The sequence below is a fragment of the Pan paniscus genome, chromosome 20 (genome assembly GCF_029289425.2).
Source record: "Pan paniscus chromosome 20, NHGRI_mPanPan1-v2.0_pri, whole genome shotgun sequence".
In the NCBI taxonomy this organism is placed as follows: domain Eukaryota; kingdom Metazoa; phylum Chordata; class Mammalia; order Primates; family Hominidae; genus Pan; species Pan paniscus.
Genome location: NC_073269.2, coordinates 36,667,366 through 36,692,142, shown reverse-complemented (window position 1 = coordinate 36,692,142; position 24,777 = coordinate 36,667,366). Strand labels below are relative to the sequence as shown.

At 44.8% G+C, this 24,777-nt stretch overlaps 1 protein-coding gene across 19 annotated transcripts in view; it reads right to left on the bottom strand.

The window, feature by feature from the left end:
- Positions 1-4,985: 4,985 nt before the first annotated feature.
- ZNF536 (zinc finger protein 536) overlaps positions 4,986-24,777 on the bottom strand; it is a 489,498-nt gene continuing 469,706 nt past the window's right edge. For 15 of the 19 annotated variants that reach the window (XM_063599531.1, XM_055103794.2, XM_055103798.2 and 12 more), the window contains one exon: positions 6,195-7,824. In XM_063599531.1, coding sequence (XP_063455601.1) covers positions 7,580-7,824 — 245 coding nt within the window. In that variant the 3' untranslated portion in view covers positions 6,195-7,579. Of the gene's footprint in view, positions 7,825-24,777 lie in introns of all 19 variants that reach the window. The other 4 variants (XM_057300667.2, XM_057300668.2, XM_063599534.1 and 1 more) reach the window with 3 other exon arrangements.

Here is a 24,777-nt window from a genome sequence, read left to right as displayed (position 1 = left end):
GTTCTGACACGAGCCTATGACACTTTATAAAAAGAAGTAATCCAGGACAATCTCTAGGTAATTAACACCTAGATAAACAAACATAAATTTCTATATTGCATTTATTTGGACTACCACTCAAATATGCGTGAACCATGCTTTTTTAATTAAAAGATAAATCCATGTGACACTTAGCCTCAAACTTAATTATTCAGCATAGTATAATAAAAAATAGAGCCCATTAAATGTGTCTTGCACTGTATTTCTGTATTAACAGCAAAACAGTTTGGTCTGGGATCATTTAAATTTTCCCCCTCCTCTTTGCTTGTGATTTCCCTGTTCTCATAAGCCCTTCCTCTCCCTCCCGGTCTCCCTCCCCCACCCCAACTCTCTCTTTTCTCTTAGCACCAACAGGTGAAGAGACTAAAACTCTACACAAGCTTCTACATGGAATGCTCAGCTGGGTGACATTTTTAATATTGTATTACACCATGAATTTTTCTCCTTCCCTATGGAAACATACCTCCAGTTTGGTGGAACGTGCCCAGCCCTTCCATCTTGAAATGAAGATCACAATATTTAATACTAATTTCCTTGGGATTGTGCTTACAATACACCAGGTGAGGTTTTCGTAATATAGTGTTACAATACAGATGTTAAACAGAGAGGGGAAGTGCGCAAATTCCAAACTACAGGAGACAGCAGGGTTATCGTCTTTATAAAAGTTTCAGCACAAAAGAGCATCTTAATGCCGGATATCGGCAGCTCAGAAGCTTCTAGCTGCTAGGAAGAGAAATTCATATTTGAGCCATTTCCCACCTGGGTAAGAAGCAGGAACAAAGATTCATTCAGTCACTCAATGAGAATGGATAAAATAATGACCACGTGCCAGGTGCCACACTAAGTATTTCTGGGTACCATGTCACTTTCATCTTTGTGGTAAAGATGCTGTGGCAGGGAAGCTTTGAATCCGAGTCTCCCAGTGCCAAAGCCCATACTATGGGCCCCCTGGAGCCATGGCTTCCCCTTCACACCGGGCCTCACACTGGCCTCCCAGATCAGGGACAGCCATAACCTTGGCTTGGCCAAAACAAGACATGTGCTTTTAAAGGAAGCTGGCTTAGACCTAGGGGGAATATTTGTGTTTGTCCAGGACTACCCTGGTTTTAGCACTAAAAGTACTATGTCCTGGGAAACCCCTCAGTCCCAGGGAAACCAGGATGGTTGATCACCCTCTAGAAACACTTCCAGCAAACTATGCTGCTTCAGGGTGGCCACGCCCATGGACAGAGCCATAGAGACCCTGAATTGGCCCCAGGACACTTTCACCCACTCCTTCCCAAGGGCATGAGGCATCGGGATGTGAGAGGTAACATGCTGAAGAAGTCATGTGGCTCACTATATTGGCCCTTGGCGATGAGGATGAGAAAGCCATGGTCTGCAGCAGTCATCGCCATTTCCGTGTCCTCGTGGGTTTCCAGACACTGTCACTTTTGAGAACTGTCCTTTGAATATGGCAGTGTCTAGCTTGTTCTCTCCATAGCTGTTACATGTACTATCTCATTTAACCTCAGAAGGAGTCTTTGCTGTTGGCACTGCGACGTTCCACTTTATAGAGGAGCAGCCGATTTAGGGAAATGGAACGATCTAGCAGGGCCACACAGCTCCTGAGAGGCCAAGACAGGACTTGAGAGTCCTGTCTGCACTGAACATTGGCTTTGTACTGCTTCCACTGCCTGGCCCTCCCTCCTCCATCCCTCAGCAAATCGTTGGCTTCCATCGCATGGGGAATTACTGTTCTCCTTGAATCTCCTCTTCCAGATAGTTTATATTTATTTGTGTGATTATGAAATTAAAATCTGTTTTCCCCTTAAGACAGTGATCTCTGGACATGATCCCTAACTTACCAGTATATCTCTCTCTGGCCCGTACCCCAATGCCTAGAACACAGTAGGTCTTCTGTAAATATGCGTTAAACAAGTGAGTGGAATAACATCTACCACTGAGACTAATCTTTTTCCCATTGCATCCGTCCCCTTTCCCCAGCCACCTTGCTACTACCCCTGTGAGTGACAAGAGAGCTGTTAATACTCAGATTTTTCAAATGAGGAAATTAGAAAACAGCAGTTGAAGATCTTTGTCTAGGGTCATCTTTTCTGAAGGGCATGGACGTGGGGAATCCCAGCCACCTGACCATGAGGGGACCTTTACAAAGCATGGGGATTTTATCAAGGTCCAGCTTTTTGTGCATGTGACATTAATCTTAAATTCATCCATAATTCATTATGCCACAATGATCACAATACCTAGCATTTGTAGAGTACTTCACGAAATGTGCATATGATTTCCCTATGTACAGCACTTAATTGTCATAATTTTACAGATACTATCAATGAGCTGAGAAGAGTTAAATTGTTCAAGATTGGCTTACACCTATAATCCCAGCACTTTGGGAGGCAGAGGCAGGAGGATCCTTTGAGCACAGGATTTCAAGACCAGAGTGGGCAACATAGCAAGACCTCATCTCGATAAAAATTTAAAAACTAACTGGGCATGGTGGCATGCACCTGTGGTCCCAGCTACTCAGGAAGCTGAGGCGAAAGGATTGGTTAAGCCTTAGAGTTCAAGGCTTCAGAGGGCTGTGATGGTGCGACAGCACTCCAGCCTGGGTGACAGAGTGAGACACTGTCTCAAAAAAAAAAAAATTGTTCAAGGCCATCATGCATCCAGTAACTAATAAAGCTAGGGTTCAAATTTAAGCCATTACACCCCAAATTTTATATTATTTGTACTATACTAATCTGTCAATTATCTATGGCTGTTTGAGAACTCAGCAATGTATTGATGGAAATATATATTGTTACCTCTTAAAAATGCCTCCTACTCACAGTTTTATTTTTTATAAGAGCTTAATTGAGATATAATTCACATACTATAAAATTCACTCTTTTAAAGTGAATTTAGTGTTTTTTAGCATATACACCAAGTGACACCAAGGAGAACCACCATAACTATCTAATTTTAGGACACTTTTACCACCTCAAAAAGAAACCTCATACTCATTAGCTGTCACTGTTCATTCTCTCCTCCCCCTGGTCCCTGGTAAGCACTAATCCACTTCTGTCTCTGTGGATTTGACTATTCTAGACATTTCATGTAAATGGAATTCTATCATATGCAACCTTTTGTAATTGGCTTCATTCACTGTTTTCTAGGTTCATCCATGTTGTACCACATCTCAGGTTCTTTTCTATGGCAGAATAATATTCCATTCTTTGGCGGTACCACATTCTGTTCATTCATTCATACGTGGTTTTTAAAAATAAATTTTGAGCCAACAGGGAAAAACTGGAAGACTTAATGCAAAATCCAGGTGTCCAGTACACCTTGAAAACTCAGAAAATTTAATGTCACCTTCCTCTTGGTGATGATGTGCAGTTACTGAGATCTCACGGCACCCCCTCCCATGAGAGTGGCGTGCTGTGCAACCCACTTAAGCCCTGATTGTTCCAACTCTCCTCTCACCACTGTGGTGTCTTGTGTGGCTCTGGTGGGTTTGAGCTGCATCATGGATGTGGTGTGGGTAGATGTTAGAATCCCTAACTCAACCTTCTGCATTCCAGTCTTCTCTCCCTCATGGGTTTACTTCCTGACCTCCTCACTACAACCCCTTAACTCACCTTTGATATTCATAACAGCAGACAGTCAGAACTGACGATGATTCCATTTAAGTCATCTGCTCCCACCCAAGGACACACAGTCTCACACCCTGAAAGAAACATGGTAAACAGACAAATTTCTATACAATTTGGCAGGTGTCTTTGCTTGTGACATTTCAGTGGGCCCTCCATATTCCAGAACTATCTGGATATAGAATATGCACTATCCTAGCTTGTTTTGAGACCAAAATAAAACAACAAAACAAATCAAAAAGAAGCTCTTCACATCCTGGGTTGAGCACACGCTTCAAACCCTCTCAACTCTGTGTCGGAGCTCTGCGTTCACAGTAGCCCCTGCTACCAGACACTTTGTCATCCTTTGCTCTTTTCCTTTTCTTCTAGAGGAAGAATTCAGATTATCCTCCGATAATATGGATGTAAAAGACTCCTTTGCATTTAATGACTTAAAAAAAAAAAAGACTTTCTACCAGTAAAGGGAAATAATAGATCCCAATGCTCTAAGTGCCTTATATAATTACTGTAATATGAAGAGCATTAGTATTTCCATAGACTTTACCTTACTGAACCACGTCTGCAAACATTTAAAGAAGCATAGTTCACATATGCATGTGCACACACACACACACACACACACATCCCCACTCACACACTATGTATGTGGCATAGAGGTTGACTCAGCTTGAAAAAGCACAGGCCTGAGAGGACCATTAGTACTGCAGGACCCTACCGGGCTTTTTGTTCTGTTTTGTTTTGTGCGAGGCAGAGTCTCCCTCTGTCGCCCAGGCTGGAGTGCAATGGCACCATCTCGGCTCACTGCAACCTCCTCCTCCCGGGTTTGAGGGATCCTCCTGCCTCAGCCTCCCAAGTAGCTAGGACTACAGGCACGCACCACCATGCCCAGGTAATTTTTGTTATTTTTAGTAGAGACAGTGTTTTACCATGTTGGCCAGGCTGGTCTCAAACTCCTGACCTCAGGTGATCTGCCCGCCTCAGCCTCCCAAAGTGCTGGGATTACAGGCTTGACCCATGCCAATTTTGTGTCTTTTTAGTAGAGATGGGGTTTTGCCATATTGGCCAGGCTGGTCTTGAACTCCTGACCTTAGATGATCCACCTCCCAAAGGGCTGGAATTACAGGTGTGAGCCACCACGCCCTGCCCAGTACAGGGCTTTTTATACATGGAGTTTGACAACGTCTTGCCAAAGTCTGACAAACCTGCAAAAATATGTTTTACTCCTCCTAGTAAACATAAGCGAGTAGGAAAAGATGTGATTTTTTTTCCCAGAGGTAGAGGTTTTATTGCGTAAAACACTGGATAAAACTGGGCTGCTTCAAAGACATTTTATTCTAACAGCAGAAAGAAAACAGTCATTGCTGAAAAAACAACTTTTAATACTTTCTATACCAGAATAAAGTTCTGTCAACTGATGTATTATAATAATAAATAATGACCAAGAATAAACTTTAAATACAAAGTTTTCTACTTGTTACAAGCATAGCAACAAAATCCTCTACTCCTATTGATCTCAGATTTCCTCCAAGATAGATTTTTTTTTCTTTGCGTAGGAATGTAGACAGTATTATGACCAGCATCACAGACTACAGAAGTTACAGGGAAAAAACTTGACATGTTTAGATATGAGAACCTGATGACATTCAGAAACTGACGCTGCATCACTGTGGCTGTCACTTGTTTGTATTACAAGTTACAAATGTTCTGGAAAGAAGGCCTGTGTCAGAGGGGGAGGAAGGACAGCAGCACTGGACAAAATGGAATCAACACACACACCACAAAGAAGAGGGGATGTTCCCAGTGTCACAAACAGAATTATTGCCTGTCGCATCTGAGGATGCTGAAAAGACACAAAAAAATACTGAAAGAGCTCCCAAAGTGCTAGAAATGGAATGTGGCTCTCATTTTTTTCCCCACTTTTTTTTCCTCTTTTTTTTCTTTTTTTCTTTTTTTTTTTCATCTTTTTTTTTCTTTTTTAATTTTTCTTTGCTAAGATACCAAAGGCAGAGCAAACACAGAAAGCAAGGGACTGGCACAGTCACCAAACACAGTAGTGCAGTCAAAATCCTAAAGCTTACTACAGTCGGAAAGTTTTCAATAACATTTCAGTCCTTTCTCTAGGATCATAGAAACAGTTGCATTAAGTTTATCAACTCGATTTAAGTAAGGCAGTGAGAACTATACTAGAAAAACAAGAAAGCAGCTTGCTCTATGCCAGATGGGTCCAAGTTGCACAGCGACCTCATTTACACTGAAACCTCGGTTAGATGACACCCTTTTGACAGCATATGCAAACCGGATTCCTTATTAGCCTGAGATTCTTTCTGGTCTCAGGATAGCACTAAGAATTTTATTTACATTGATTGCAGTTTAGTATTTTTGTAAACTGCTGTAGGCAGAGCTGAAGTTTTTAAGGCCCTGGGGTTTAATCTGTGCTCCCAGCCTGCAAGGAAATATTGACCTTTTTTTTTTTTTTTTTTTAAGTCTGAATGATTTTGTTTTAGAAGAAGTTAATACTTTCATACTTCTCTACCACAAGCAACAGCACCAATTTCATGTCACTCAAAGGAAGTATGTTAAAAGGCTCAACTTTACACCATGCTAGCAGATTCAAGAATAAACCTTTAACTAGTCTTCTTAAATCTTTTTTTTAATGAATTAAGTGTTTCATTATTGACACTCAAAATCTCCTTCTGTGTGGTGCAGAACTTGATAAATTTGGAGTATCCAATCAGTAGAAAATCTAAAATCTACAAAAATATAGAACACATTTGTTTTACAAAAACAGACATTTTTAACTCAAACAGTTTTCGTCATTAGAGATAGAGAGCACGATGTTTAGATTCATATTTTAATACAAGCTATTTCATAAGAGCTTGCTGGAGAAGAAAATCTTGCTTCATGTCTGTGACACTTATAAAAACCAACACATGAAAAAAAAATCCGATAATAAGGACCGGAGCAGCCTTCATTCAAGTAAAATTTTAAAAATCATAATAAAAAAATCTTTCTATTATTACCTAAATTTTAATTGCTTCACCAGCATCTTCTATGGATGGGGTTAGCTAGTTTTTCTAACAACATTTTATATAATGTACCCTACTTTTTTTTAATAGCAACTTCCTTCTTCATCCAAAATTTTTTTTAAAAAAAGAAGAAAAGACCACCGAGAACAATTTGATCTAAAAAAAGGAATTACTCATCAAACCTGCAATGGACATTTGTCTGCAGACACTTCCTGATCATTGATTTCATTTGGCTGTGTATTTTGTAAAAATGCGCATTTAAGATCTCAATCCTCTGCAGTGCCGGTCAGCCCCGGCGCTGGCTGCGGGCCGTCTAAGGTTTCTCCAAGAGTGCAGTTACAACACCACGTGAATTGATTTTCTCTGCAGTGACCGCTCCAGTCTGACTGGCACCGCAGCTGCCTCCCGACACATCTCATTAGGGTTCTAGGCAAATGACAGCAGCTGGTGTCAGATTATAGAGGTGTTTTCAACAACGAAAACACAGCCCCTCCATCTTCAACGCAACACTAAATCGTTTAGATGGTATCGTTTTTCGGTTAAGAGCATTATTTTTGGACAAAGACGACTTTCGAGTTGGAAGGGCCCCCAGCTCTCTCCAGCTCGGAGGGCACCAAGAATTTTTGAAATCACTTTTCTCCCACCTGCATTGTTTTGGAAGTACTTGTTGCCGGGTAACAGTTTAGCAGCCATTTTCAAGGGCTGGGGAATTTTTTTTTTAATATATATATAGATATCTTTTAAAATTTTTTAAATGTTCTATACACTATTAGGGGGGTTGTACATGATTTTTTTCCCCTTGGAATGCAGTTAGCAAACTTTTACCAGATGCATAATGTTAAAACTGTGTAAAATACTATTGCAATATACAGGTTGGTCTGCTCAGTTGGTCTCCTCCTGGCCCTTGCCGCCCTCTTCCGTGAGGTCTGCAGAGCTCCCCGCCTTGACAGCTGTAGGCTCCTCGAAATTCCCAGAAGCCTCCGAGTCAACCCTGGAGCGCTTGAACCTGCGGTCGGGATACTGGCTGTTGTCAAAAGGCATGCGATGGACGCAGAGGACATGGGTCTTCAGGTTCCCCTTCTGAGAGGCACTGTAGGGACAGTAGCGGCACTGGAAAGGCCTGTGACCTGTGGGCAGAAAGAGTGGCCGGTCAGCACTGCTGCTCACACCTTCCTGGCCCCCAGGGCTCAAAGGATCATAATTGCAATCACCAGTATGTTCAATATTATTATTACTTTGCAAAAATCAGATAGTGAGGGTGAGAAAAGCAGCGGATACATCAGGCACATAAGCTAAGATTTAGAAGCTCTTCCCACCCTTAATATTTTTGTTATTGTTTTTAGAGATCAAGTCCCGTTCCTCATCTCAGGCTGGGAGTGCAGTGGTGCAATTATATATATCTCACTGCAGCCTCAAACTCCTGGGCTGAAGCCATCCTCCCGCCTTAGCCTCCAGAGTAGCTGGGGCTACAGGTACACCACAATGCCCAGCAATTTTGTTTGTTTGTTTTAGAGACAGGATCTCGCTATGTTGCCTAGGCTGGTCTCGAGCTCCTGCCTCAAGGGACCCTCCCTTTTCAACCTCTTAAGTAGCTGAGATTACAGGTGCAAGCCACCACACCAGGCTCTAGCTAGAGTTTTGAACCCAGGCTTTCTAGGTAATTGAAGATAAGTCTCCCCATATCTGAATTTTTTTCTATAAAGAGTTAAATAGTAAATAGTCCCAGATTTGCAGGCAAAGAGGCAAAATCCAAGATATTGTGTAGGTATTTAGAGAACAAGACAGGAAACGAATATTCCTCAACTTTTTATTGATGAAATTCAAAACTTTATTTATGGACACTGAAATTTAAATTTTATATAAATTTCACGTGGGATGAACTACTATTATTCTCATTTGAGTTTTTTTCCTAAACATTAAAAAAATGGAAAAACCATTCCTAGCTCACAGGCTATATAAAAACAAACAAATGCTGGGCATAGTGGCTCATGCCTGGAATCCCAACACTTTGGGAGGCTGAGGCAAGTCAGTCGTTTGCGCCCAGGAGTTTGAGATCAGTCTGGGCAACATGGTGAGACTGTCTGTACAAAAAAAAATTAAAAATTAGCCAGGGACATGCCTGTGGTCCCAGCTACTCAGGAGGCTTAGGCAGGAGGATCACTTGAGCCAGGTGTTTGAGGCTGCAGTGAGCTATGATGGTACCAGTGCACTACAGCCTGGACAACAAGCAAGACCCTTTCACAAACACAAAGAACAAACAAACAAACAAAAAACCAGGCAATAGTTAGATTTTGTCCATGAGCTACACTTTGCTGACCCCAATTCTGCACAAAGACCATAAATCCTTCCATCTGGGAGTCTGACTCAGGCCTCAGGGCAAAGCCAGCTCATGTTCTGATCCTCCCGTTGACTCTTTATTGTTGAGCAAACCAAGAATGGCAAGGGAGCGTGTGTTTGGGGGTGGGGTGAGTGAGGGGTGTCACCCAAGTGTTGCTCTTAGGCAGAGTTGGAAGGGCTGAGCTGGGGGGATTTCTAGAGTCTGAGGGTCTCAGGGGCAGCAGCAAAAGTTGTCGGGACCAGGAGAAAGATGAACAGGTAATCAAGGCCAGCATGAGTTTTAAAGAAGGTAGATTTTGAATAGTGACTCTTGAAATGAAACCTTCCTGGAAAGACTGTAATTTGGAACAGGAGGTGGATTCCTGTGGACGTTCACCTAATCCTCCAAGCGCAACATCTCTACCCTGATGCATCACAGCCATGCACAGACTCTACCATCTCGAGGAACTGGTAAAACATCTGGCTGGGGAAGTTATTCTGAAGCAATGGCATCTCCCCTGCTTCCGGGAAGCTGTTGATGAGCCGTTCCTGGAAGCTCTCGTGTGCTGTTTCACCCAGCACTCAGAGAGGTCAGGGCCCAGAGCTGGGTTTCATTTGCTCAAAAAAATAAACAAGTAAATAAATGGAGAGCCCCATCATTGGCTCCAGAAAACAAGCAAACACATATTCAGCACTTTTTCTAAAGCAGTAATAGCAGTCCTGTGTCTATTTAGCAAAACAGTCTTGTTCCTGAGAAACAGGAATCCAATGCAACGTTGGAAGCAGAAGCTCACTTTCCCACTGAATTGCACCCAGTGCTAAATTCTTGCTTCTTGTTGGGCTTCTGGAATTCACTGCCTCTTTGTTCCCTCATAACCAACTGGTGTCCAGGACTAATCCATTCTACCTGTTGAATCTTTTCCTTTGCAATGCTGACTTCAGAACCAGGTCCAGTGTGTACCAATTATTGTCTAGACTATGAACATGGCAGCCCGCGGGTGGCCTTCATGCTTCCAGTTTCCTACCTCCAGCCTGTCCTCCCCTAGGACAACAGAGTGAGTGCCTAAAGCAGAAGCTCAGCCTGTGATTTCTTTGCCCCAGATCTTTTATGGCCACTGGCCTCCAAAGGAATAATCAGGACTTTCATGCCTCAATCCTAAAACACCCTTCCATTCCACGCTACAGCACAACCCCTTTTGCCCACACCAAACCAAACATCAGATGGTCTCTGCACATAGACGTCACTGTGCGGTGTCTCCATACCCTTGCTTGTCTACACTCTCTCTGAAATGCCACTTCATTCTCTGCAGGCTCAAACCCACTTCTCTCTTCAGGCTCTGATCAGCAGGATGCCTGCTTTGTGGGCCTGAGTGTATGTACTGGTCCTCCCAAAAGGCCGTGAATTCCTGGGGCAAGAACCATGACCATCTCAGTGTTATGAATGCCAAGCCCAGTGCCTGGCACAAAGCAGGTAGTCAGGAATTATTTATTATCTTCTTGTATCACCTTGCCTTTTTCTAAGGAATTATACATTTTTGGATTTTCTTTTTTTTTTTTTTTTTTTTTTTTTTGACGGAGTCTTGCTCTGTTACCCAGGCTGCAGTGCAGTGGCATGATCTCAGCTTACTGCAACCTCTGCCTCCTGGGTTCAAGTGATTCTCCCGCCTTAGACTCCCCGAGTAGCTGGGATTACAGGCATGAGCCACCATGCCCAGCTAATTTTTGTACTTTTAGTAGAGATGGGGTTTCTCCATGTTGGCCAGGCTGGTCTCAAACTCCTGACCTCAGGTGATCCACCCACTTTGGCCTCCCAAAGTGCTGGGATTACAGACGTGAGCCACCATGCCTGGCCAGGAATTACACATTTTTGGATAGTGCTTCTGCTTCTTCTGTTTCTACTGTTGTCCCTAACACAAGGCTAAATTTGATCAACCTTCCCACTTCAAGAAGACAATGTGCAAATCTACAGACTTCGGAGTTAAGAACAAAATAAAGTGCAAGAACAGTGCACTTGCTGTTGGCCCTTCCTGACAGCCAACCACAGGAGGAAGAGCACAGCTAGCACGAGGGGCCAGTGCCATGATTGCCAGGTAAGAGAAGGAGTCCCCAGGGTGACTGCCCATTTGCTGTCTTGCCACCCTTTTCACCTTAAGGGCTTGGTCACCTAGGGAAGGCCCTGGGTTGGGAGGCGAAGGACAACTGGGACATATTTCCAATGCAAATTTTTGATTGTACAAAAAAATGCAAATGGTCCCTGTTCTTCATGACCTGGGAGTTAGGGCATAGACTGAAGGATGGAATTAGGATGCCAAGCAGAGGCAATGGGCTGGGCAAAGCCACACCCATTCTCCCTACCTTAATGGTGAATCTAAGTCAGGGCTAAGCTGGGCATCAGTGAGTTCCAAGTAGATCGTCCTGGCCAAGCATCTTAGAGACAACACAGAGCCCCCAAGATTCAGCCATCCAATTTTTTAAGTTATCATCCCTGTGGACCCGAAGCTATGCCCAGGACTCACTGAGAGAGGGTTCGAGCTACTCTGAAATGGACACTATTAAGCAAGAAAAAGGCGGGCCCAATTTGCAGCTGGAGGCCTACAAGCCAATTGAAGGTCATCCCAAACAACATAGAGAAGGAGCAAGACACCGGGAAACATGAAAAATGTTTCGAGGCTTTGGCCAAAGCTTCTCTGAAATGGACTGTATTTTCTATGTTTCTACCAAGGGCAGCTCTGTAGCAGTTCATGGACAAAGGCTGGCCACTGTCCTAATTACCATGGCTCAGATAAAGCTAGGGCTAAGTCTTCATTTATTCATTATATGGCAATAATTTATTGATGGAGAATGTCACTATCGTATGACAAGTCTTTCGAGTAAAGAACTCCAAATAGTAAGTAAAAATAAAAAATAAAACCAAAACCCTTGGTACCATGATCCAAATAGGCCAGCAGCACTATGAAACAAAGTGACCAAACCTCACTATTGTTTATAAATCTGCCTCGGTTTACCAGGATGACACTAGTTCTTCCATTCTTCAGTTGTTTTGTTCATCAGCAAAACTGTCTATTGTATTTTCTTTCTTTTTTTCTGAGACAGAGTTTCACTCATTGCCCAGGCTGCAGTGCAGTGGTGTGATCTCGGCTCACTACAAGCTCTGCCTCCCGGGTTCACACCTTTCTCCTGCCTCAGCCTCCTGAGTAGCTGGGACTACAGGCACCCGCCACCACGCCCGGCTAACTTTTTGTATTTTTTTTTAGTAGAGATGGGGTTTCACCGTGTTAGCCAGGATGGTCTCAATCTCCTGACCTCGTGATCCACCCGCCTCAGCATCCCAAAGTGCTGGGACTACAGGCGTGAGCCACCACGCCCAGCCAACTGTCTATTGTACTTTCGATTGTCACATTACTGAGTAATAATTTCACGTATGAATCCTATGCTACATGGAAGCCACCCTCCCTACAAATGATACTGCCACAGGAGTGATGCAACGTGCCTCTTGGCAAACTAAAATGTGGACCTCAGATATCACCTTTATTTGCAATGAAAGCCTTTTTGATTTGGCCAACTTGGTATAAAAGCACTTAGTACCTTTTTTCCACCAATCGATTTTAAAATATTAATCATGATTTGATCCTATGGTTATATTTTGAATCTCTGTTTCTTGGGAATAGCCAAATGTATAATAATAATTCTGGCAGATTTGGATACTTCACTGGTCAAAACATTAGTATTGAATTGGTTTCATTTTCACTTAGGTGAGATGGAAATCTATATGTAAATCCATCTAAAGCTATGCACATATCCATTTGTAGAAAGAAGTCTATACAATGCTAGAATCATAATAAATCCTGATCTTGCAGTGTATCTAGTAAGTAGAAGCTTTGTAGATGATACCGATAGTACCTAAAGACCCTGAAGGCCTTCATTCCACAGTTTTTCACATACATTTTTGCATGTTTGTCCTCATATTTGAGCTTTGGACAATTTTGCCAAGGGATGATATCAGCTCCATTGTACAGATGAGAGAGCTGAGATACAGTGAATCTAGAAGGTTTGGCTTTAAAACAAATTTCCAATGGATATAAAGTACTTAGTCACCCTCATTCTCTAAACTTATTACAAAGACTGTGATTAAAATATGTTTTTATAGGCTCACACACACATACACACATACACACACACACAATGTGTTAGTTTATACACAATTTACAATGCATTTTATTCTATATCCATAATATTGTTTATAGACACACACACACACACACACACACATCTTTCTGAGTTGTTTGCTGAAAGGCTCCCATGAGACTGATGTGGAAGAAAGTTCTATGAAGAAGTGAAAGGCCCACCCTTGGGGAAGTTGACTGGGAGAAGCTATGATAGGCCCGGAATAAGCCATTATATTTTCCCAAGAATCAAATATAACTGAAAGCCTGATCTTTTGATGATGAGAACATTTATTCCCAAACAGAAAGCTGTTGCTATGCACAGTACTGTTGGACATGACACATTTCTGAGTCCAAGTAAATCTGGATAAAAAGTTCCAAATGTCTCTCTACCATTTGTCCCTGTAAAAGCCCCTGATGATAATAAGACTGGGATCTGTTGGCTTTGGGTCAGAGAACATAAGCAAGTGCTCCAGAAATAAAAAAAAAAGTGCTGAGCTCTGCTGAATACGTCCCTGTGGATTTCACATATTTCTGACAGCAGAGACCCTCCTGAAGGCAGCAGCAGCAAGAGGGGCCCATGGAACAACACCGCGAGACATTCCTGCTGAGGGGGCTGTGGGTTTGGAAGAAGTCAGATCTCTCTAGACGGAGGTAGGTCATCTCATCCCCAGAGGAGAAACTGCTGCAGTCCCAGAGGTGACAAGGCAGCCCCTCAGTGGCCTGCTCACTTCCATCTATCTCATTTTTTTTTTTTTTTTGAGACGGACTCTCACTCTTGTTGCCCAGGCTGGAGTGCAATGGCACGATCTCAGCTCACTGCAACCTCCGCCTCCCGGGTTTAAGCCATTCTCCTGCCTCAGCCTCCCAAGTAGCTGGGATTACAGATGCCTGCTACCATGCCCGGGTAATTTTTGTATTTTTAATAGAGATGGGGTTTCACCAGGTTGGTCAGGTTAGTCTCGAACTCCTGACCTCAGGTGATCCTCCCACCTCAGCCTCCCAAAGTGCTGGGATTACCGGCGTGAACCACTGTGCCCAGCCCATCTATCTCTTTTTATTGAAACAAAAGACCAGCCATGTTGCCTGTGCCATCTTAGTTGACTGGACCTAGACTTGGGGATTCCTAGAGGTGCAAGGAAGATGCTAATGTCCATCAATGTTGAAGATGCAGAATAAGTATTAAGACAGACTTGGGTCAAGCAGGCTTCCATTGTGGTGGAACTGAAGAGAATAACACCCACTCCTGCCAGCTCCCCATTGGAGAGAGCATCAAGGCGATAGCCTCTCCCAAGTTGAACTTGCTAAGAAGCACCACACTCCAGGATGGCCTTTGGTCAAATAGGAAGACCCAGGGCTCTCTTGTTCTGGCACCTTTGCTTTACTTTCAGGGCACTCCTTCTCCCCAGTGGACCGAGGAGCTTGGGTTCCTACCACTGCTTCCCTCTTCTGTAAGGCTGCTAAGCTACTAGCACCCTGAACTTCAGTCTCCTCTCTCTCTGACCTTGGGCAACCATTGGAACTCAAGACTTCCATTTCCACACCTTGATAATGATGCAATAATACTGACACCTATATCACAGGAGTGCTGTGAGCATCAGATGATGGCATGTGACACATTGGTAAATGACTAAGAACTCCAAGATGTCGGCTGCTGGTGATTGGCACGGCTGCTGTTGTCATCCTGCTGTTGATCTAAGCTGACTCAGGGGAAGCTCTGCCTGGTTCTTCATTGAAAGTACTGACTTAGCAAGTGCTTCCTGTGCCACTGTCCTGTGCTTCCTGCCGCAGGTAGCACCATGAAAGCTTAAGGGACTGTCTCTCGTTGGGGCATAGGCATTTGAATGGGGGATCTGGGAAACCGGAGGACCTTCAAAGCCCAAAGGAACAAGTTGTTAACAGGTGCATTTCACTGGGAGAAAGTTCAGCAAATGTGAGATAGAATTTGATGTGGGTGAGGCCTCTTGCCAGAAGGAACTCCCCATTTAGAAGGCAGGGCTAAGTTGGCTGGGGGCCAGGTCCCAAACAGCACTGGGAGGCAGTGCGGGCTGTGATATTGTACAGGTGATGGGGAGCTCCCGTAACACCTGCCAGGAGGAATCTGAGCCTCTGAGCATCCCCCCTCCTCATCTCCCTCAAAGCCCACAGAGTTTGCTGCACTCTGGCCACAGGAGACTTCTCTCTGTTCTCCAAATGCATCATGCTCTTTCTTGCCCCGGGACCTTTGCTCGATCCTCCCTGATCGTCTCCTTGATCTGGACTCCGCCTGCCCCTACTTCATCCAACTCCTGCAAACTCATCCTCCAGGTCTCCATGCAGCTGCCTCTGCCTGGGGAAGGCCTCCCGGATGACCCCAGGCCTGCCACCATGGCTGTGACACACATCCCAGCACACGCCTCTTCCTCAGTCTGGCTGCTAGCAGAAGCTGAACAAATAAAACAATCACGGCTGTCTTCCCCACCAGGCAGACTGTCAGCTCCACGGGGACAAGGACTGAGCTTTTATTTTGGGGTTGTTTGGGTTTTTTGATGATTGTTGTTACTCACCACCCAGCACGGTGCTTGGCACATCACAGATTTCCGCCAAGCATTTTTTTCCAGCAAAGGAACAGATGAATGAAACAGGTTGCCAGGAGATAGGAAAGAGAGACAGTGCTACTGCAGTCTGAGGGGCACACCTGAGCCCAGGCACAGAAGCAGGAAGCCTGGGTCAGTGCAGCATCCTAGGAGCAGGTCAGCGAGGTACAGGGGAAGCTCAGTGGGGAGGGTGAACAGGGGCCAGGCACACAGGATCCACCGGGAAACTTGGCCCTCGTTCCGTGGGAGAAGAGAATTGGGAAGACTTTTCCAGCACTGCCGCCACACCAGTTCCCAGAATGTTCCCAATCCCCATCTGTCTGTATCCGGGGCTCGGAGCCCTGGTGGTGTGGCCAGATGGGGGCCCCCCCAGCTGCCCGCCCCACCTCACTCCCCTCTCTCTACCTCTCACTTTGAGGCCATCAACATTTCCCATCACTGCCATGCGAAAAGTAAGTACATCATACGTTAATTTGTATTGTCACTGCGCCGTAGAGCCGTGGTAAAGAGCACATTCATTTTTAATCCACTATGAATAATATATAAATATGTATACAGTGCGGAGGGTCAAGAGGAGTAAGGAGAAAGCAAGTCGTACATTGTTTATAACGAAAGTGGGAAAACGAGATATTTTTCTTACTTGCTAGGATGGAAATATCTGCTCTTTCGCCGCACCTAAGGGGGAGTAGAAAATGCCTGCCCTTGGGAGGGCCATCCATTCATTACAGCACCACACTTGTGGGCAGCTGGCTTTGTGGAAGAGAGGGGGCTGCGTCTATGGGGCTTCCAGACTTTCCAAACTGATGGCTTCTCCTCAAGTGTGGGGCAGAGGGTAAGAGAGTGGGGAGAGAAGAGGTGACCACCCTGTGGTGTTTAGTCCTGGAGTGGTGACAGTGCCCATTGGTGAACATGTTCTGGCACCCACTCATCAAAGTGCATCAGCATGAGTGGCCTCAGTTGGTCCTCATGACTGTCAGTAGGGAGATATGGCAGAGGCATGTCTTCCCACCTTACAGACATGAAATCCCCGATCCAGGGAGATTAAATGATCATCCAAAGTCACACGTATGGAACTTACTGCTTACTGATCAGGAATTCAACTTCATGTCTTCTCTAAAAGAATGCTCGTCTCTCCACCTGCTCCTGCCATGGACTGCAACCTGCTTGCTGGAAGAGTCTCTACAAAGAGGGGCCTCTGGTTAGGAGTCAAAGATGCTCCAAGAGGTGGTCCATGAACCCCCTGAAGGGGTGTGTACCATGTGTATGTGTGTGTGTTTGTGTGTGTGTTTGTGTGTCTGTGTGTTTGTGTGTCTGTGTGTGTGTTTGTGTGTCTGTGTGTTTGTGTGTGTCTGTGTGTGTTTGTGTGTTTGTGTTTCTGTGTGTTTGTGTCTGTGTGTGTGTTTGTGTGTTTTTGTGTCTGTGCATGTCTGTGTGTGTTGGTGTGTTTGTGTTTGTGTATTTGTGTTTGTGTGTGTCTGTGTGTGTGTTGGTGTGTTTGTGTTTGTGTGTGTCTGTGTGTTTGCGTATGTGTGTTTGTGTTTGTATGCATCTGTGTCTGTGTGTTTGTGTGTGTGTGTTTGTGTTTGTGTGTGTCTGTGTGTCTGTGTGTGTGTGTGTGTGTGTGTGATATAGCGCATGCACCAGATGTCACTCCCCTTACAGGAACAGAAGCCCATCAAAGCTGGGCATTGAGCATGAGGAACATCATTTTCAGAGCATGGGATCACAAAATGTCTCTACCGCAGAAGGGCGTCCTGCATCACGTTTGACAGTGCCATTGCCTAGAAGGGAGCAGGTGATCAAGTGGAGAGAAGCAGCCTCCGCATCAGTTCCCACACACAGGGCTGTAAGGCTTGAGAACAGCCACTGCCCACTAGCACCTAGAGGGGCTCCCTATAACACACTTCTCCCAGAGCTGCACAACCAGCGCCGCCTGAACTCCTTGAAATTAGGAACATTTAGGCAATGCCTGCAGCTAGGTAAGAAACTATAGGTCTTCATCACTATAGGTCAATTGGATACATTAAAAATGTATCCCCCTATAGGTCAATTGGATACATTTGACCATTGGATACATTTGATACATTGACCCCTTATAGGTCAATAGGATACATTAAAAATTCAGGGCCACGGGAGGCTCAGGCCTGAAATTCCACAGCTTTAGGAGGCCAAGGCAGGAGGATTGCTGGAGGCCAAGAATTCAAGACCAGCCTGTACAATATAATAAGCCCTCATCCCTACAAAAATTTTAAAATGAGCCAGGTATGGTGGCACACATCTGTGATCCCAGCTACTTGGGAGCCCGAGGCAGGAGGGTCACTTGAGCCCAAGAGTTGGAGATTGCAGTGAGTGGTTGGAGTGCCAGTGCACTGCAGCCTGGGCAACAGAGCAAGACTCTGAAAAAGAGAAGGAAGAAAGGAAGGAAGGAAAGTAAGAAAGGAGGAAGGAAGGAAGGAAGGAGGGGGGAGGGAGGGAGGAAGGAGGGATAGAGAAAGAAAGAGGGAGAGGGAAGGAGGGAGGGAGAGAAAGAAAGACACAAAGAGAAAGAAAGAAAGAAGAAAGAAAGAAAGAAAGAAAGAAAGAAAGAAAGAAAGAAAGAAAGAAAAAAGGGAAGGAAGGAAGGGAAAGAAAGAGACAGGGAGGGAGGGAGGAAGAAAGGAAGGAAAGAGAAAGAAAGAGGGAGAGAGAAGGAGGGAGGTGGAGGGAGGGAGAGAAAGAAAGAAAGGAATAAAGAAAGAAAGTAAGAAAGAAAGAAAGAGAAAAAAGAGAGAAAAAGAAGAGAGAGAGAAAAGGAGGAAAAAGAAATTCAGCTCCCCAGAGTGGGCCTCGCCGGCCTGGGGGGAATCCACTGGGTATGGTGGTACAACAGGTTCATGAGTGGGTCAGGCCTGCAGGGTGCTTGGCTGGTCTTCACTTGGGGACCTTGAAGCCCCTCACCATCACCTGCTGCTTCCTTTGAATATTTACCACTTTGACCCTGAGGCTGCAAAATGGGAGGATGCCAGCCCAGGACCCTGGCAATCCTGCCTTCAGCTTCAAGAGGCTCAATGGCTCAGCAGGGCAATGAGAGAGGTAAAAATATACATAAAGAATCACTAGGCCCACAGAGAGAGCCGTTTTCTCAGTTGCACATATACTTTAAAAAAATTTCCTAATTCCAAATAGGCGAGAATGATTCCAATCAGGTACGTAATTTATGTTTTCAGTTTTAAAAAAATATTCATCCATCTCATCAAAGATGCTAAAACACTTTGGAATATCCTTAGTACAAATAAATTTAGGTTTCAAATTTCCTGTGATTTGGGTTTTAATTTAGAAGGCTACCCAAAAAAAAATGTACTTATTTTACAAGTGCATTTTGATCTGTGTGGTAATGGATTGAAGACATCTGTGTGAACTCAAGCTTAACTTCATATTTATAATATAGATGTGTGTATATACAGGAGTTAGTACACAAGCATATATTTCCTTATTCTGTCAGCTGAGAGGGTCTAGAAGTGGTGACATTGGTTTCTAATACCACTCCCAAAAAAAGGGAACCAGGGCTCCTTGGAGAAATGGCTGATTCTAGGACTGGGATAGGAAATACACCAAAATAATCCTGGGGTATTTAGTGCTGGAAAGTAAGAAAGTACTAAAAAAAAAAACCCACATATTGATGGTGGAGTGGGGGTGTCAGATTAGCACAGAGCTTGCTGAAGAAGCCCCCATACCCAAAGCTAGAACCATTTGAGTAACAAAGTAAACAACATAATATCAGATTATGACCCAGAGTCTAAAATAAATATCCACAAATCATACTGGCATAAATGATTGCATCAATAAATAGAGGGGGAAGGATTGACAAATGCCTTGTGCATTCCAAATAATTTTGTAGCTATTTCTTGCTCAAGGAGACAGAGTATATCTCCCTACTCCTTAAGAGTGGACTGTGCCAAGTGTCTTCCTTCCAAAGAGTACAGTATGGAAAGGGACGGGAGAGTAACTTCCGTGGAGAAACCAGACAAACATGACCTCAGCCAGCAGACCATGGTCGGGCTGACAGCATGTGCCCTTGACTTGATATGATGAGAATGATAATTTACCTCTGTGGTCTTCCTTCCCTAAATCCATAACCCCAGTCTACACATGAGAAATTGCAACTGAGGGACGTTCTGCAAAATACTCCTGGAAACTGTCAAGGTCATCAGAAACAAGAAAAGTGAGAAACTGTTGCAGCCAGGAAGGTGGAAGGAGACAGGACACCTAAGGTAATATGGTATCCTGGAGCAGAACAGGACATTGGATAAAAACTAAAACACTAAGAATACAAGATGGACTTTATTTAAAAATAATGTGTCAATATTGCTTCGTGAATTGTGACAAACATACCCTACCAATGTAAGATGTTAATAATAGTGGGAAATGGCGGTGAAATCTATGAGAGTTCTCTGTATTATCTATGCAAACTTTTTTTTTTTTTTGAGACTGAGTCTTGCTCTGTCACCCAGGCTGGAGTACAGTGGCGCAGTCTCAGCTCACTGCAGCGTCCACCTCCCAGGTTCAAGTGATTCTCCAGACTCAGCATCCTGCGTAGCTGGGACTACAGGCGTGCACCAATGGGTCCAGCTAATTTTTGTATTTTTGGTAGAGACTGGGTTTCACCATGTTGGCCAGGCTGGTCTTGAACTGTTGACCTCAGGTGATCCGCCTGCCATGGCCTCCCACAGTGCTGGGATTACAGGCGTGAAGCACCACATCCCACGTCTATGAAACATTTTTATAAATCTAAATCCATACTAAAATTAAAAGTTTATTTTGAATGTTTATTTAAAAGTGGATTTGATTGATTTTCTGTGAACAGGAAGAAACCAACACCCCACATCAAGAGATGCTTCCAAAGTCACAGAACCAAACAGGTAATACTTAACTTCTGTTGACACGAAAACTTCTGGAGGGCATATGGCACACACACAGTCTGCTGGGCCTGCAACCCAAGGATCAGGGAAGGCAGCACAGCAGATTTTGAGAAGTCACCACTGCCCTGCTAGCATGCAGCATTTTTCATTATTCAAGCACAGTGATGAAGACTGTAGATTTTCAAGCCAGACACCAAGGCTGTAACGTATCTGGCTCTTATCGGTTGTGTGTGCTCTTGAACCAGCTAGTTAACCTTTCTAAGTCTCAGTTTTCTCATCTGTAAAATGGGTGCAATAATAATAATAGCTCCCTGATAGGATTGCTGTGAGGATTCAATGAGATGAGGCCTGATGCTTAGCACAAAGTGCAGCACATAGAGTTAAATGAATGTCTGCTAGAAAAGGCTGAAAGTATTAAAATACTCTACCTACTACGTGCCCATTGCATGGTAACCTTGAACTTCAAATGGGAGATGTGCATTTTGATTCCTCTGCCAATGCTGAAATCAGGGGTTGGACTCCCATTTGTTGGATGATATGGTTTGGCTCTGTGTCCCCATCCAAATCTCAACTTGAATTGTGATCCCCAGGTGTTGAGGCAGGGACCTGGTGGGAGGTGATTGGATCATGGGGACCATTTCCCCCATGCTGTTCTCTTGATAGTGAGGGAGTTCTCACAAGAGCTGATGGTTTTAAAAGTGTTTGGCAGTTTCCACTTGCTCTCTCTCTCACCTGCCCCCATGCCTGGCTTCCCCTTAACCTTACGCCATGACTGTAAGTTTCCTGAGGCCTCCTCAGCCATGCAGAACTATGAATCAATTAGACCTCTTCTGTTTATAAATTACCCTGTCTCTGATCATATCTTTGTAGCAGTGTGAGAATGGACTAGCACAGCATCTGTCCAGAGCCACAAAGCCAGAGAGAGGCAGAACATGGTCCTGCAGCTGGAGCTCAACCTGCACTGTGTCTTGCTGTCTCCCTGCAGCTTGAGGCCCAAGTTGAGTTAGGATAAGAGCTTAGATGACGCCAGATTTCAGCAGGGCATCAGCAGAGAGGAGCCTCTGGCTGGTGGTGCAGAGTCTCCCATGCCTCCCAGCTCAGCCCCACCAGGTGTTGGCCTCAGGGCTACCCTTCCTGGGGCCTGGCCTCTAGGTGGCTCCCTTCCTCAGCAACTTCATCCCCCGCCATTGCACATGCCCTACAGATTTTGCCTTATATCCTGTTTATTTGCTTACCCAGGCTCCTCTGATGAGTGGAGCCACCAGCCCGCCTGGGTGGTCAGGCAAGCCGGCCTGCCCTGCCGGTGTGCACTCAACAGCAACTATTGATCGGGGACCTTAAATCTTTGCCCGGATTTTATGAAAGCATTTATGTTTATCATTAAATAACCTTCAAAGGGTCGATGAACTTACATTCTGTTTTTGAAGATTTTTCGATGTGTAATATAATAATACTCTAATGATACCCAGAGTTTGTCTCTGGGTGAGTGCATTTAGTCTTTAAAGAAATGCCGGGAGAAACAAAAGAGAAGGCACTGGCCTGGAAGTGCTGGAGTGGGGGAGCCGGGAGCGGAGGGGCTGGTGGCCCACCTCACTCCTCCAGAAATTCCCTTCTCTCTCCAACATTGCGGGGGCTGGGGGAGAGGTGCTTATTAAACCGGCTTCAAAGGTAATTTTAAATGGAACCAAGCTGACCACTTTTCAGGTTAACAGCTTTAGCAAAAATCCCAAAAACTAGTGAATCAGAGTTGGATATTGTTCCTAAAACAAAGGTAGAGTTGTGTATTTTTAAGTTTTTAACCAATTAATTTTTAAATATTAAGTGAAATTATTAGGGTGACACTCAGAGATGGCAAAAATAAGGAGTCTAAAATTAGCAGACACAGCATCTATGATTCACACATTTAATATCCCTCGCTTCCCTCCTTAGGAACATTGGGCTAAACACAGTTATCTGAAATCCCTGTTGGCAATAAGATGGGCTGTAAGGATGCACAGAATTTAGCAGAGGTGGTGACAGCCAGCCCTGTCCCTGTAAACCCTCTTCTGGGTACCATCAAGTCCACTGGGTCAATAGTCCACCTCAGACCAACAGTGAGACCTCTCCAGGCAGAAGAAAGCCACACCATCCATACCAAGTCAAGCCCCCAAATCCTGGCTATACATGTGCCCACCCCTCCTCTATAGCCATCCATGGCTCCCTATTTCTCACTGCAGTATCTCACCTCCTTAACCTGGCTTTCCAAATTGCAATCCCTTCTTACCTACTATACACTGTCGTTCCTACCAGAAATTCACCCATCTCCATCCCCCACATCTTCTTCCATGGAGACCCACCAAAGCCCCAACTCCTCCTAGAAGCCGTTCTCAGGACCCAGCCTGCAGAGCTCCACTTATCTGTGGCACCACACAATTAGGCACTTAATTATGTTCTGTCAGGCACTGTTCGCTAATGGCTTCCTGTGATGTGAGCTTGGTGGGCCTATTCCTTCCTCTAGGAGGCTGGAAACTGCTGCCCTCTGGCGGGCTCTGCACACAGTAGGGACTGGATAAGGAACCAGACATTGTTTACTGAAGGACCTCTTTCTGGGGGTTCAGCCCACAGGAGTCCCCACCTTGCTATGCACACCCTGCTCAGAGCCTGGCACTTGGCTTCCTTCCTCCGTGCAGGCCACATCTCCTAACAGGTGACCCTGGAGCACCCTCCCCTGCACACTGTCCCTACCTGGTCTGTGCCTCATACCTGGAATGCCCCACCATGCCTTGCTGTTTTCCTCAGCAGGAAAATCTGAGTGCTCTGTGTTCCAGGGGGTCCCTTTAGTAACCCCAATCTCAGCTATTAATACTACGCTCTTCCTCCCATTCTCCATGTTGGTGGAGAGTGTTGAACGGCTTCTCAGGTGCACCTTGACATACTGGGTAGCTCTGCATTTTCCTCTTTCCTGCATTGAAGCTCAGAATCCCAATCACATCTCCAAGAACCACGCCCTGCCCTCCTCACTCTTTCCCTCCACCTTACCACTTTCTGTGGGGGACTGGGATGGCACGGCCCACCCTGACTGTGAGCTCCAAAAGCCCCCAGGCCTCCCCCATGGGGGCCAAGTGGCTGCACCATAGATTCCATCACTGCTGTAGACATAAATGCATTCACCCTCCTAGTGGTTACAAGCTGCAGGCCCACATATTTTTTTACCCCAACACTATTTCTTTAAAAAAATAATGTAATTCTTTGCCAATGTTACATTTAAAAAAATATTTCACATTAAAACATGGATTTCCAGTTTCTCTTGCAAAGTCAGGAGGTCTGGCAAGATCTTCCTGGAGGCAGCCGCTGGGGAGCTGGGTCCCACTTATTCCCGCTGCCTGGCACCCATTTACTTCCCAGGCATCACCAGCCAGGCGCCTGTGGGCCCTGGACTTTCCAATCTCCACTTTGTACCACTCTCAACTAAACAGCCAGTATCGCACTTTCTTTGAGGTTGGGGCAGGGAGACTGGGTGAGGCTTTGTGTGTTTTTTCACCCAGCAGATGAACTGCATTCTTGTACACACCCAGTGAAATAAACAAGTGGGTGGTCCCTGCTGGTTCAATCGCTTCCTGTTTTCCATTGTGTCGCTTAAAATGAACACATCAGCCCTTAATTGTAGTTTCTGTTTTATTGTACAATTTAAATGTGGGAGGGGGGCCAATATTGGAACTTGGCTTGTGCCAAGGGTGTGCTGTGCTCTGTATGGCACCAGGAAAGCCACAAGGGGAGGGGCCAACCTATGAAACCACCAGCATGAAGCGCCTTAAGTGTATCGATATCCAATCCACTGAAAGCTGGCATCCAAGGTTATCTGTGGATAATTCACTACCTGCACACATCTTTCATAAAAACATTAGTGCATTTCCTACAGTGGGTTGAGGGGGCCATATGGGTTGCAGAGCAGCTCACCAAAAACAGTGTCGCGGGAGCAGTCACATTCCATCAAAATTCAGTGAGGTTGTATTGTATTAATGTGAGTTTATGTGTGAGAAAGAATCGCACATCTCTCTTCCCATAAAGGAATCAGACACCCGCAATCCATACCCACAGTATATGTCCATATAGATGGGCACACTGGATATATTTAAAATAGCTACTTT